At 32.0% G+C, this 14,891-nt stretch overlaps 1 protein-coding gene across 1 annotated transcript in view; it reads right to left on the bottom strand.

Annotated features, from left to right (window-relative positions):
- LOC142332729 (maltase 2-like) overlaps positions 1-10,321 on the bottom strand; it is a 60,788-nt gene extending 50,467 nt beyond the window's left edge. Inside the window, exon 1 of the mRNA XM_075379326.1 lies at positions 10,047-10,321. Within this exon, the coding sequence (XP_075235441.1) occupies positions 10,047-10,236 (190 nt within the window). The 5' untranslated portion in view covers positions 10,237-10,321. The remainder of the gene's footprint in view (positions 1-10,046) is intronic.
- Positions 10,322-14,891: the final 4,570 nt, after the last annotated feature.

The raw sequence follows: 14,891 nt of genomic DNA, 5'->3' as shown, positions 1-14,891 counted from the left end.
TGAAAGTCATCATTGTATGATAACATTGTAAAGAAAAATTCATAATTTGTTAAAAACGAATAAAACACTTTATAATTATTACGTAATATTGATTAATATATAATTCATAATTTATATCGAGTGTTTTGTTTTGTTTTGATTTCTTTATTATTTTTTATTTTAAATAACTTTCCTTTATCATTTTTAAATTAATTGAAAGTAATTGATCTATGACAGTTTTCAAGTATCTAACTTAGGTATATAAATAAAAAAAAAACATGAAGAAATTAAAAAAAAAAAAATTAACAACTGAAATTAATAATTTAAATGACTGTAATTATTAATTGACAAAATTATGATTTTTAAAGTTTGTTTATTGTTTTTTTTTATATTTTATCTTTATTTGATAGGCCTATAAACCTCTCCATCAATGTTAAGGGTTTTGTAATAAAACAACTTAGAACTTTTCACAAAATATATTAAAAAAAAAAAAAATTCTGATAACATTTCAAGGTTTTTAAATTCTGGAGAAGGATCTGAAAATTCAGCCGTTGATAAATTATTTTTACATGCGATTTTTCGAAATATTTATCCCCTATTTATACTACAGAGTTTCGTCTGATAAATTTTATTTTCAAAATATTTATATGCTTGCCGGCCCGTTTAGTCAGAACCTGGGGACTCTGGGACTTAGAGGTTCCTCGGTGCCAAGAGGGGCCTACCCCATTGCCGCACAGCTTGCTTAGTTCGCAATTTCCGATTTGCCTGGGGGATCGGCGCCCTGGAAACCCGTACTGTACGTTACCCTCATGGTTGTGATAATAACACTGATAAATACAACGTTTCTCTAAAATGGTGGTGGATTGGCTATACTTTTTCGGATTCTACTTGAACTAAATATATCCTTAGGAAAAATGTGCAATTTCTAATTCGTTTTCCCTTTGTCCACCATTTTTTTATTTTCATATAATAATTTATATCTCAAGTACGGATAGACGAATCACGTTAATATTTGGTAAGCGTCTTTGTAATGAAGTTTTAAAATTAGCAAAAAATCAGGACTTAAATACCTTCGCAAATTACAAAACGGTGGTCATATTTATATTTCAATCCACTATATCTCCACAAATATTAGTTTTATCAAAATTTATGTTATCAGATAAAATATTAAGCCTTTTATTTTGAACAAAAGGACGTTTTATTTGTTTAAATCGGTTAACAAATAGTCGATTTATGGAAGAAAATTGATGTAATTTTGTCTCATAATTATTAGGAGAAATAATAATTATTGTGAGAAAATTATTACTTAATTTGATACTAATTTACAGTAGTAGAATTCACAATATTTAATCGAATTGAACGTAAAGTTGAGGATATGAAAACAGACAAATAATTACATAAATTTTCTGTTATAACTCAACTATTTGTTGACCGAATTTAAAAAATAAAATGTCATCTAGTTCAAAATGAAAAGCTTAATAATAATTTAGCAATAATATACATTTTGATGAAACTAATATTTATGGAGATATAATGGATTGAAAAATAAACATGGCCGCCATTTTGTAATTTGTGAAGGTATTTCAGTCCTGTTTTTTAGCTAATTTTATAACATTATTACAAAGACGCTTTATTAATGTGATTTGTCTATCCAAACTTGAGATATAAATTTTTATATAAAAATTTAAAAATTCGGACAGTGGGAGAACAAAGAAGAAATTTCCATTTTTCCTACCGATATTTTTGTTAAGTTTTACAGTAGAATCCGAGTAATAGCCAGCCCACCATTTTATATATATATATATATACCGGGTGGTCCATTTAAATTGAGACACATCTATATCTAAAAAATTACAAATATTAGAAAAAAATGTTTCCTATTAAATTAAATTAAAAGAGTGGAGGAAGTGTTAGGAGAAGACCAATTTGGTTTCAGGAAAAGTATAGGAACAAGGGAAGCAATTTTAGGCCTCAGATTAACAGTAGAAGGAAAATTAAAGAAAAACAAACCGACATACTTGGCGTTTATAGACCTAGGAAAGGCTTTCGATAACGTAGACTGGAATAAAATGTTCAGCATTTTAAAAAAATTAGGGTTCAAATACAGAAATAGAAGAACAATTGCAAATTGGTTCCTGTACATGTAGGAACCAAACAGCAACAGTAACAATTGAAGACCATAAGAAAGAAGCCGTAATAAGAAAGGGAGTCCGACAAGGATGTTCCCTATCTCCGTTACTTTTTAATCTTTACATGGAACTAGCAGTTAATTATGTTAAAGAACAATTTAGATTCGGAGTAACAGTACAAGGTGAAAAGATAAAGATGCTACGATTTACTGATGATATAGTAATTCTAGCCGAGAGTAAAAAGGATTTAGAAGAAACAATGAACGGCATAGATGAAGTCCTACGCAAGAACTATCGCGTGAAAATAAACAAGAACAAAACAAAAGTAATGAAATGTAGTAGAAATAACAAAGATGGACCGCTGAATGTGAAAATAGCAGGAGAAAAGATTATGGAGGTAGAAGAATTTTGTTATTTGGGAAGTAGAATTACTAAAGATGGACGAAGCAGGAGCGATATAAAATACCGAATAGCACAAGCGAAACGAGCCTTCAGTGGGAAATATAATTTGTTTACATCAAAAATTAATTTAAATGTCAGAACAAGATTTTTGAAAGTGTATGTTTGGAGTTTCGCTTTATATGGAAGTGAAACTTGGACGATCGGAGTATCTGAGAAGAAAAGATTAGAAGCTTTTGAAATGCGGTGCTATAGGAGAATGTTAAAAATCAGATGGGTGGATAAAGTGACTAATGAAGAGGTATTGCGGCAAATAGATGAAGAAAGAAGCATTTGGAAAAATATAGCTAAAACAAGACAGACTTATAGGCCACATACTAAGGCATTTTGGAATAGTCGCTTTAATATTGGAAGGACAGGTAGAAGGGAAAAATTGTGTAGGCAGGCCACGTTTGGAATATGTAAAACAAATTGTTAGGGATGTAGGATGTAGAGGGTATACTGAAATGAAACGACTAGCACTAGATAGGGAATCTTGGAGAGCTGCATCAAACCAGTCAAATGACTGAAGCCAAAAAAAAAGAAGAAAAAAAACAAGGGTGAATACGTTCACAATTTATGTTGTCCTTGATAAGGTCAAGTAAAGGTCATTTCAAGGTCAACTTAATTTTTTTTAAATAGGAACCTATGTTTTTTTTATTGCAGAATCGATTTTTTTGCAAAAAACAATTAAAATTTCATTTGTGATTTTTTTTTTCTAAAATTGATAGTTTTTAAGTTCTTTAGGCCTATAAACTGTTGATTTTAATTTCATTATCCGGCTGATGTTAAATTTTAAATTAAAAAAATTAAATATTAATAAAAAATAATCAGATAGTACATACCGGTATGGTACACAGCCTAGATGTATTGTACACTTTGTTCGGTTAATTCATGTCGACTCTAAAAATATTTGGTTTAATGAATTACTGATACTTTATTATTTTTTTTAATGACCTTTATTTAAATTAAATACAAAAACTTACTTTACATAAATTACAGCAACAAATGTTCGAAGAGGTGTCCTTCTACTTCTATGCGTTTTTGATACGACCCGTGAACATTTAATAGAGTTTTTCAACTAATACTCTACAGACGTTTGTTATATGCTCTTTCATGTTTTCACGGGTAGTTGATACTTTTGAGTAAAACTTTTTTTTAAAGTAACCTCGTAAAAAAAATTTATTGGCGTAATGTCGGGGAAGGATCAGACCAATAAACTGGACCAGCTCGACCAATCCAACGATCACTGTATTCGGAGTCCTGGTGATAATTGAATAATATCCAGGAGAACTATCATGATGCACCCACATTGTTCTTCTCTTCTCTAAGGTTAGTTCATCAAGCCGTTAAGGCAACAGATTTTCAGAAAATCTGCGTATTTCTCTCCGTTGAAATTCCCATCGAAGAAATGCACTTCGATTAATGTAAGGTACTGCCTATTAATATACACCAAACATTGAGAGTCCATGGATGTCGATGTTTTACTTACCTTAGCCACCGTGGATTTTCCACAGCTTAATAATGCATATTGTCTGTTTACTGCTCCATGATAAGTAAAACGAGATTCGTCGGAATAGAGAACATTAAGAAAAAAATTTTGATCTACCTGTACTTTTCCAGCGCCCATCGACAAAATACTACTTTTAATTAAGTGAAATATGGTACGGATGGAATTACAGGGCTTATATTCTCAAAAAACTGGTTTTTGATATCCCGGAGTCACGCGAAATTCTTATTGAACTAACATGAGAATTTACAATACCGCCGCAATTACCGCTATTTAATTTTTTTCTGCTGTCTCAGTATTTTGACGAGTCCTATTTTTGGCCCCCGAACTTCCAGCATCACTAAACTGTTTTAAAATTCTGTACACAGAAGAATGACTTGGGGTATTTCTACCGGGGAATCGTAGAGCATACAAAGCTACTGTTTGAACAACATTTCGGTGACATTCCCCGTAAAACAAAATTACCTCAATTTTTTCTCTTAATTATACATCGTTCCATAATTTCCAGAAAATAAAAACTAAATAATTTAGTATTTATTATTAGACAAATACCATTTGCTTCACTTGTACTTTACTTTTAGACTACTTTTAAAAAGTTCACTGGTGTTTACATGCTTAACTTCCTTTTCCTTTTCTTCATTATTGTTAGCATTCATTGTTTTTTATTTAAAATTTAATATTTTTTTAATTCAGAATTTATTATCAGCTGGTAGAAATTCATCATTTGGGCCAGCCTCAATGACACTAAAAACACCAATTTATAGGCCTACAGCATTTTTGAACATGAATAACTGAAAAATGATCAATTTTAGAAAAAAAACTCAAAATGAATGTTTTTGCAAGAAAAAAGAAATCGATTCTGCAATAAACATTATAGGTTCTTAATTTTTTTTTGTCTTCAATCATTTGACTGGTTTGATGCAGCTCTCCAAGATTCTCTACCTAGTGCTAGTCGTTTCATTTCGGTATACCCTCTACATCCTACATCCCTAACGATTTGTTTTACATATTCCAAACGTTGCCTGCCTGTACAATTTTTCCTTCTACTTGTCCCTCCAATATTAAAGCGACTATTCCAGGATACTTTAATATGTGGCCTATAAGTCTGTCTCTTCTTTTAGTTATATTTTTTCAAATGCTTCTTTTTTCATCTATTTGCCGCAACACCTCTTCATTTGTCACTTTATCCACCCGTCCGATATTTTAACATTTTCCTATAGCATCAAAAGCTTCTAATTTTTTCTTCTCAGGTACTCCGATCGTGCAAGTTTCACTTCCATATAAAGGGACACTCCAAATATGTACTTTATAAAATCTTTACCTGACATTTAAATTAATTTTTGAAGCAAACTAATTGTATTTCTGACTGAAGGCTGGTTTCGCCTATGCTATTCGGCATTTTATATCGCTCCTGCTTCGTCCATCTTTAGTAATTCTACTTCCCAAATAACAAAATTCTTCTACCTCCATAATCTTTTCTCCTCCTATTTTCACATTCAGCGGTCCATCTTTGTTATTTCTACTACATTTCATTACTTTTGTTTTGTTCTTGTTTATTTTCATGCGATAGGACTTGTGTAGGACTTTATCTATGCCGTTCATTGTTTCTTCTAAATCCTTTTTACTCTCGGCTAGAATTACTATATCATCAGAAAATCGTATCATCTTTATCTTTTCATCTTGTACTGTTACTCCGAATCTAAATTCTTCTTTACCATCATTAACTGCTAGTTCCATGTAAAGATTAAAAAGTAACGGAGATAGGGAACATCCTTTTCGGACTCCCTTTCTTATTTCGGCTTCTTTCTTATGTTCTTCAATTATTAACTGTTGCTGTTTGTTTCCTGTAAGTGTTAGCAATTGTTCTTTTACCTCTGTATTTGAACCCTAATTTTTTTAAATGCTGAACATTTTATTCCAGTCTACGTTATCGAATGCCTTTTCTAGGTCTATAAATACCAAGTATGTTGGTTTTCTTTAATCTTCCTTCTACTACTAATCTGAGGCCTAAAATTGCTTTACTTGTCCCTATACTTTTCCTGAAACCAAATCAGTCTTCTCCTAACACTTTTTGCCCTCTCTTCTCAATTCTTCTGCATAGAATTCTAGTTAAGAATTTTGATGTATGACTAGTTAAACTAATTGTTCTGTATTCTTCACATTTATCTGCTGCTGCTTTCTTTGTTATCGTGACTACAACACTTTTTTTTAAGTCAGACGGAACTTTCCCTTTTTCATAAATATTACACACCAGTTTGTACAATCTATCAATCACTTGCTCACCTGCACTGCGCAGTAATTCTACAGGTATTCCATCTGTTCCAGGAGCCTTTCTGCCATTGAAATCTTTTAATGCTCTCTTAAATTCAGATCTCAATATTGTTTTTCCCATTTCATCCTCCTCAACTTCCTCTTCTTCCTCTATAACACCATTTTCTAATTCATTTCCTCCGTATAACTCTTCAATATATTCCACCCACCTATCGACTTTACCTTTCGTATTATAAATCGGTGTAGAATCTTTGTTTAATACATTATTGGATTTTAATTTATGCACTCCAAAATTTTTCTTAACTTTCCTATATGCTCTCCGTCTATTTTACCAATGTTAATTTCTCTTTCCACTTCTGAACACTTTTCTTTAATCCACTCTTTTTCGCTAGTTTGCACTTCCTGTTTATGTCATTTCTTAATTGCCGATAGTTCCTTTTACTTTCTTCATCACTATCATTCTTATATTTTCTACGTTCATCCATCAGCTGCAATATATCGTCTGAAACCCGAGGATTTCTACCAGCTCTCTTTGTTCCGCCTAAGTTCGCTCCTGCTGATTTAAGAATTTCCTTTTTAACATTCTCCCATTCTTCTTCTACATTTTCTACGTTATCTTTTTTACTCAGACCTCTTGCGATATCCTCCTCAAAATTCTTCTTTACCTACTCTTCCTCAAGCTTCTATAAATTTCATTGAGTCATCTGACAACTTTTCTTAAGGAATTTTAAACTCCAATCTACATTTCATTATCACTAAGTTATGGTCGCTATCAGTGTCTGCTCCAGGGTAAGTTTTGCAGTCAACGAGTTTGCTTAACCTTAACCTTCTTATTTAAAAAAAATTAATTTGAATTTGAAATGAACTTTATTTGATATTATCAAGGATAACATATTATGTGAACGTATTTCCCCCTTGAAATGAAAAAAATTTAATAGAAAATATTTTTTCCTTAAATGTGTAGTTTTTGAGATATATAGTTATGTCTCAATTTAAATGGACCACCCGATATATATATATATAATGTGTGTGTGTGTGCGTGTGCGCGCGCGCGTGTGTATAAAAACAACGGTCGCTACAAAAACCTACATCTCGCGTACTTACAAAAATGTTTTCCCGCTTAAAGTTAAGAGAATATTTTACATCTTTGTTAAAACTGAAATATCACAAAACATTTTATTTTCTTTCGAGCAACTGTAAACTATTTCTTAAAACCTAATTTAGATGAATATATTTAAATTATTACTATAAATAATATAATTTTTGTTATTTTTCGATATTTCCAACTGTACCTTCCTGAACTAATTTTTTTTTTGTCTTCAGTCATTTGACTGGTTTGATGCAGCTCTCCAAGATTCCCTATCTAGCGCTAGTCGTTTCATTTCAGTATACCCTCTACATCCTATATCCCTAACAATTTGTTTTACATATTCCAAACGTGGCCTGCCTACACAATTTTTCCCTTCTACCTGTCCTTCCAATATTAAAGCGACTATTCCAGGATGCCTTAGTATGTGGCCTATAAGTCTGTCTCTTCTTTTAACTATATTTTTCCAAATGCTTCTTTCTTCATCTATTTCCCGCAATACCTCTTCATTTGTCACTTTATCCACCCATCTGATTTTTAACATTCTCCTACAGCACCGCATTTCAAAAGCTTCTAATCTTTTCTTCTCAGGTACTCCGATCGTCCAAGTTTCACTTCCATATAAAGCGACACTCCAAACATATACTTTCAAAAATCTTTTCCTGACATTTAAATTAATTTTTGTTGTAAACAAATTATATTTCTTATTGAAGGCTCGTTTCGCTTGTGCTATTCGGCATTTTATATCGCTCCTGCTTCGTCCATCTTTAGTAATTCTACTTCCCAAATAACAAAATTCTTCTACCTACATAATCTTTTCTCCCCCTATTTTCACATTCAGTGGTCCATCTTTGTTATTTCTACTAAATTTCATTACTTTTGTTTTCTTCTTGTTTATTTTCACGCGATAGTTCTTGCGTAGGACTTCATCTATGCCGTTCATTGTTTCTTCTAAATCCTTTTTATTCAGTTGAATTAATTTAAACAATTATATTTTTATTTGTATTTTTTTAAAAATTAACAGTAAATAAACGTTTTAGAAATTTTACTTGAAACTTTAAAAGACAAATAAATTACACATTCGTCACATACATATTATATTCCATCCCCTTTTTACCGTCATTCCAATTTAACAAATTTTCAGATAAGTTTGTTAAAGCCATTTAACAAAAAAATAATTGTTTTAATTTTATTTTTCAGGTATAAGATCGAGATTGGATTATTTTACGGAAACCGGTATCAAAATTATTTGGTTATCACCGATATTTAAATCACCCCAAATCGATAACGGTTATGATATCGAATTTTACTGATATAGATCCGATGTTTGGTACGCTGGACGATTTTCAAAGTTTACTAAAAGACCTTAAAGATAAAGATAAAGGAAAGAAGATCTAAACTTCTTTACTATCGTAGAAAATAAGTTATTAGATAAAGTTTAGATTAAGGAAATGAGATTTTGTCATAGTAAAGAGCTATCATAATTGTTACCATTGATTGGTTTTTATTTAAAATTTATTATTTTTTTTAATTTAAAATTTAAGCATTTGGAAAAATGTAGTTAAAAGAAGAGACAGACTTATAGCCCACATACTAAGGCATCCTGGAATAGTCGCTTTAATATTGGAAGGACAGGTAGAAGGGAAAAATTGTTTAGGCAGGCCACGTTTGGAATATGTAAAACAAATTGTTAGGGATGTAGGATGTAGAGGGTATACTGAAATGAAACGACTAGCACTAGATATGGAATTTTGGAGAGCTGCATCAAACCAGTCAAGACAAAAAAAAAAAAAAAATTTAACATCAGCTGGATGTAATTCGACTGCTGGGTCAGATTTAATGAAACTAAAAACACCAATTTATAGCCTAAAACATTTTTGAAGATGATTATCTAAAAAAATATCAATTTAAAAAAACAATTCTGAAATGAAATTTTAATTTTTTTGTATAGAATTCGATTCTTCTATAAAAGCTATAGGTTTTTATTAAAAAAAAATTAAATTGACTTTGAAATGACCTTTATTTGACCTTTTCAAGGACAAAATAGGTAGTGAACGTATTTCCCTCTTGAAATGGAAAAACTTAAAAATAGGAAATATTTTTTCTTAAAATGTGTAGTTTTAGAGATAGATGTGTCTCAATTCATAGCCGGGCCTGGTGGATCCTACTCTGAGGGTTTGAGACGGGCCGAGACGTGGAGGCCCGTTAGAGTAAATGACACTCTACTGGGCTGTGTAATACTTAACTGCAGGATCCGGCCCGGGGGAGAAGAAGAATAAAAAAGAAAAAAAGATGTGTCTCAATTTAAATGGACCACTCGATATATATATATATATATATACACACACACACACACACACACACTGCTAATTAAAAAATAATTTAACAAAAAAAAATAATTCACACTAAAAAAGATGGGTTGAAACAAAACTGATGTAATCAGAAATACGTTCCAGAAAATTATAAGATTGAACGGAATTGTTCAACAAAATTATAGTATATGAAACAATTAAATATAAAGGTTGAAGGATGTAAGACATATTTTGTGGTTAATAGATCGGGTCAGAATTTAAATAAAGTAAAACTACTTAATAAATAGTAATAAAGATAGATAAAATAATAATAAAATTACCTTGCAGATCTCCTTTGCCGTCACCATCGCTATCTTGAAAGGATAACGGATAAATTTGATATATAATTGACTTTTGCCACCAATCAATTTCTTTATCCCAAATCTTCCATCTTGCATTAATAAGTTGTGAATTTATTATTAATAAAATTAATGTTAAAACAGTGTTTGTAAAATTATTATTTAATCGCATTTTTAAAAAAGAATAAGTAAAATACTAGAATTTTTTTGTGCGACTCGCAAAACAAATTATAGTAACAAAGCGACAAATCTTGAATAAATGCAATGTTTACGCATTATATAGTATTTATTTATTTGATAGCTATTTTATCAGTCAGTTTTTTTTTCTAGTACTATCAGAAACTTGATTTAATTATCATTTAGGAAAATTTAATTTCAGTGTACTTAAAAAGTATCATAAAGCCTTTTAATTCATCGAATTTAATGATTAATTCAATTTTTTATCAGTAGTAGTCATTCAAATAATTGCATTAAACTTTTTTTCTTGGTATGCATTTTTATTTCTCAAGGTATGATACATCATTGTTTTACTAGAGATAAGAACTTCTTTTAAGGAAAGATAATTAATTTAGATGAAAAGGAAAAGGGTTTAAAGATTCTACCTGTAATATTTTTACATAAGTATATTCCTTAAAGAAATTATTCGATTATCTTTTCTTTTTTTTTCAGTCATTTGACTGGTTTGATGCAGCTCTCCAAGATTCCCTATCTAGTGCTAGTCGGTTCATTTCAGTATACCCTCTACATCCTACATCCCTAACAATATGTTTTACATATTCCAAACGTGGCCTGCCTACACAATTTTTCCCTTCTACCTGTCCTTCCAATATTAAAGCGACTATTCCAGGATGCCTTAGTATGTGGCCTATAAGTCTGTCTCTTCTTTTAACTATATTTTTCCAAATGCTTCTTTCTTCATCTATTTGCCGCAATACCTCTTCATTTGTCACATTATCCACCCATCTAATTTTTAACATTCTCCTATAGCTCCGCATTTCAAAAGCTTCTAATCTTATCTTCTCAGATACTCCGATCGTCCAAGTTTCACTTCCATATAAAGCGACACTCCAAACATACACTTTCAAAAATCTTTTCCTGACATTTAAATTAATTTTTGATGTAAACAAATTATATTTCTTACCGAAGGCTCGTTTAGCTTGTGCTATTCGGCATTTTATATCGCTCCTGCTTCGTCCATCTTTAGTAATTTTACTTCCCAAATAACAAAATTCTTCTACCTCCATAACCTTTTCTCCTCCTATTTTCACATTCAGCGGTCCATCTTTGATATTTCTACTACATATCATTACTTTGTTTTGTTCTTGTTTATTTTCATGCGATAGTTTTTGCGAAGGACTTCATCTATGGCGTTCATTGTTTCTTATAAATACTTTTTACTCTCGGCTAGAATTACTATATCATCAGCAAATCGTAGCATCTTTATCTTTTCACCTTGTACTGTTACTCCGAATCTAAATTGTTCTTTAACATCATTATCTGCTAGTTCCATGTAAAGATTAAAAAGTAACGGAGATAAGAACATCCTTGTCGAACTCCCTTTCTTATTACGGCTTCTTTCTTATGTTCTTCAATTATTATTGTTGCTGTTTGGTTCCTGTACATGTTAGCAACTGTTCTTCTATCTCTGTATTTGAACCCTAATTTTTTTAAAATGCTGAACATTTTATTCCAGTCTACGTTATCGAATGCCTTTTCCAGGTCTAAAAACGCCAAGTATGTTGGTTTGTTTTTCCTTAATCTTCCTTCTACTATTAATCTGAGGCCTAAAATTGCTTCCCTTGTCCCTATACTTTTCCTGAAACCAAATTGGTCTTCTCCTAACACTTCTTCCACTCTCCTCTCAATTCTTCTGTATAGAATTCTAGTTAAGATTTTTGATGCATGACTAGTTAAACTAATTGTTCTGTATTCTTCACATTTATCTGCCCCTGCTTTCTTTGGTATCATGACTATAACACTTTTTTTGAAGTCTGACGGAAATTCCCCTTTTTCATAAATATTACACACGAGTTTGTATAATCTATCAATCGCTTCCTCACCTGCACTGCACAGTAATTCTACAGGTATTCCGTCTATTCCAGGAGCCTTTCTGCCATTTAAATCTTTTAATGCTCTCTTAAATTCAGATCTCAGTATTGTTTCTCCCATTTCATCCACCTCAACTTCCTCTTCTTCCTCTATAACACCATTTTCTAATTCATTTCCTCCGTATAACTCTTCAATATATTCCACCCATCTATCGACTTTGCCTTTCGCATTATAAATTGGTGTACCATCTTTGTTTATCACATTATTAGATTTTAATTTATGTACCCCAAAATTTTCCTTAACTTTCCTGTATGCTCCGTGTATTTTACCAATGCTCATTTCTCTTTCCACTTCTGAACACTTTTCTTTAATCCACTCTTCTTTCGCCAGTTTGCACTTCCTGTTTATCTATTAATTTTTAATAGATATTATACAAAATAAAACAATATATAAAAAATGTTCTAGAATTTTTTTATTTTTAGTCTCCGAGACCACAGTTAGTTAAAGGCTGAGATGAAATGAAAATTTTGTAGCTGTGAAAATGCTACGCCTTATCGGGGGATTCAAACTCGAGGAATCTGCGGCTGAAAGACCTAGACGCTATCGTTCGCGCCACGAGGCCGACACGTGAAATTTCTTATAAATAAATAAATAATAATATATTTTTTTTTTAATTGAACTGACATCGAAACGTACTAAAATGTAAGAAATAATTTCATCTAAATACTTAAAGCACATATATGAATCGGCGCCTAAAGTACATGATCATAATTACGTGGAAAAATCATAATAGAAGAATATACATATGGAAAAAGCCTAGAAATATTTCAACGTATCAGATAGATTATTTAGTTAAACAAAGATTTAGAAATCAATTCATCGATTACAAAGCATATCCTGGAGCAGACATTGATAGAGACTAAAATGTAGTTTTAATGAAATTCATATTGGGGTTTAAAAACCTGAAGAAAAGGTGTCAGATAACTCGGTGGAATTTAGAGAAGCTTAGGAAAGAAGAGCTAAAGAAGAATTCTGAGGAGAAAATCACAAGAGGTCTGAGTAAAAACGATAACTTAGAAAATATAGAAGAATAATGGAAGAATGGCAAAAAGGAAATTATTAAATCAGCAGAAGCGAACTTAGGCGGAACACCAAGAGAAAAGGTAGGAAACCATAAATATCAGAGGATGTATTGCAGTTGACGGATGAACGTAGAAAGTAAAACAATGTTAGTGATGAAGAAGATAAAAGTAATTATCGACGGTTAAGAAATATTGTAAACAGGAAGTGCAAATTAACGAAAGAAGAGTAGATTAAAGAAAAGTGTTCAGAAGTGGAAAGAGAAATGAACATTGGGAAAATAAACGGAGCATACAGAAAAGTTAAGAAAACTTTTTCGTACATATATTAAAATCTAATAATGTGTTAAATAAAAGATGGTTTACGAATTTATAATACGAAAGAAAAGGTCGATTGTGGGGTGGAATATATTAGTTATACGGAGGAAATGAATAAGAAACTGGTGTTATAGAGGAAGACGAAGAAGATGAAAAGGAAGATACAATGCTGAGATATAAATTTAACAGAGCACTAAAAATTTGATCGGCAGAAAGGCTTGTGGGATAGATGGGATACCTCTAGAATTACTGCGCAGAGCAGGTGAGGAAGCGATAAATAGATTATACAAACTGGTATGAATTATTTACGAAAAAGAGGAAGATCCGTCAGACTTCAAAAAAAGTGTTATAGTCATGATACCAAAGAAAGCAGCAGCAGATAAATGTGATGAATACAGAACAATTAGCTTAACTTCTCATGCATCAAAAATCGTAACTAGATTTCTGTACTGAATAATTGAGAGGAGAGTGGGAAAAGTGTTAGGAGAAGACCAATTTGGTTTCAGGAAAAGTATAGGGACAAGGGAAGCAATTTTAGCACTCGGATTAAAAGTAAAAAGTGGATTAAAGAAAATCAAACCAACATACTTACATTTATAAACCTAGAAAGGCATTCGATAACGTAGACTGGAATAAATGTTCAGCATTTTAAACAATTTAGAATTCAAGTATAGAAACAGAAGAACAATTGTTAACATTTACAGAAACCAAACTGCAACAGTAATAATCGAAGAACATAAGAAAGAAGCAGTAATAGAGTCGAACAAGGATGTTCCGTATCCCCGTTACTTTTTAATTTTTACATAGAACTAGCAGTTAATGATGTTAAAGAACAGTTTATATCCGGAGTGACAATGCAAGGTTAAAAGATAAAGATCCTACGATTTGCTGATGATATAGTAATTTATAGTCCCGCGGCCGGAATTTTCGCGCGGTTTCCAATAATTGGTTACGCGATATAGAGGCTCCTAAGCCTGATTTGTCATTTTTTGACTCTCGTACCGCCTCTTCAAGGTGGATCGTTTAATGCGGCATGAGGCCGTTTTCTTCTATCCTGTGGAGTACGGTCCTCTCGGCAGATGTCCAAAACGTCCTGGAGATGGACGTTTTCGGACACGGCCGCTCTCCCGAACAGTCTGCGTGCCTGCACCACCCCCACCGCGGATACGGTGTGTATTCCCGCATCGTAGCGAAGAGTGACGTTTCTGACGGACCACGGTGCTCCAAATATCGTCCGCAACGCTATGTTTTGAACGGCTTCTAATTTGTTTTGAAGCGTGGAGTTCAACAAAGCTTCCCATGCCGGGTAAGCATATGTTAGAATCGCAGGACGTATAGCCGAAAAATGAGCAATTTGGTCGCCAGTGGATATGGGCTGACA

This window comes from Lycorma delicatula, chromosome 12 (assembly GCF_047948215.1).
Source record: "Lycorma delicatula isolate Av1 chromosome 12, ASM4794821v1, whole genome shotgun sequence".
NCBI classification, from domain to species: domain Eukaryota; kingdom Metazoa; phylum Arthropoda; class Insecta; order Hemiptera; family Fulgoridae; genus Lycorma; species Lycorma delicatula.
This window is presented reverse-complemented; position numbering and strand designations above follow the sequence as displayed.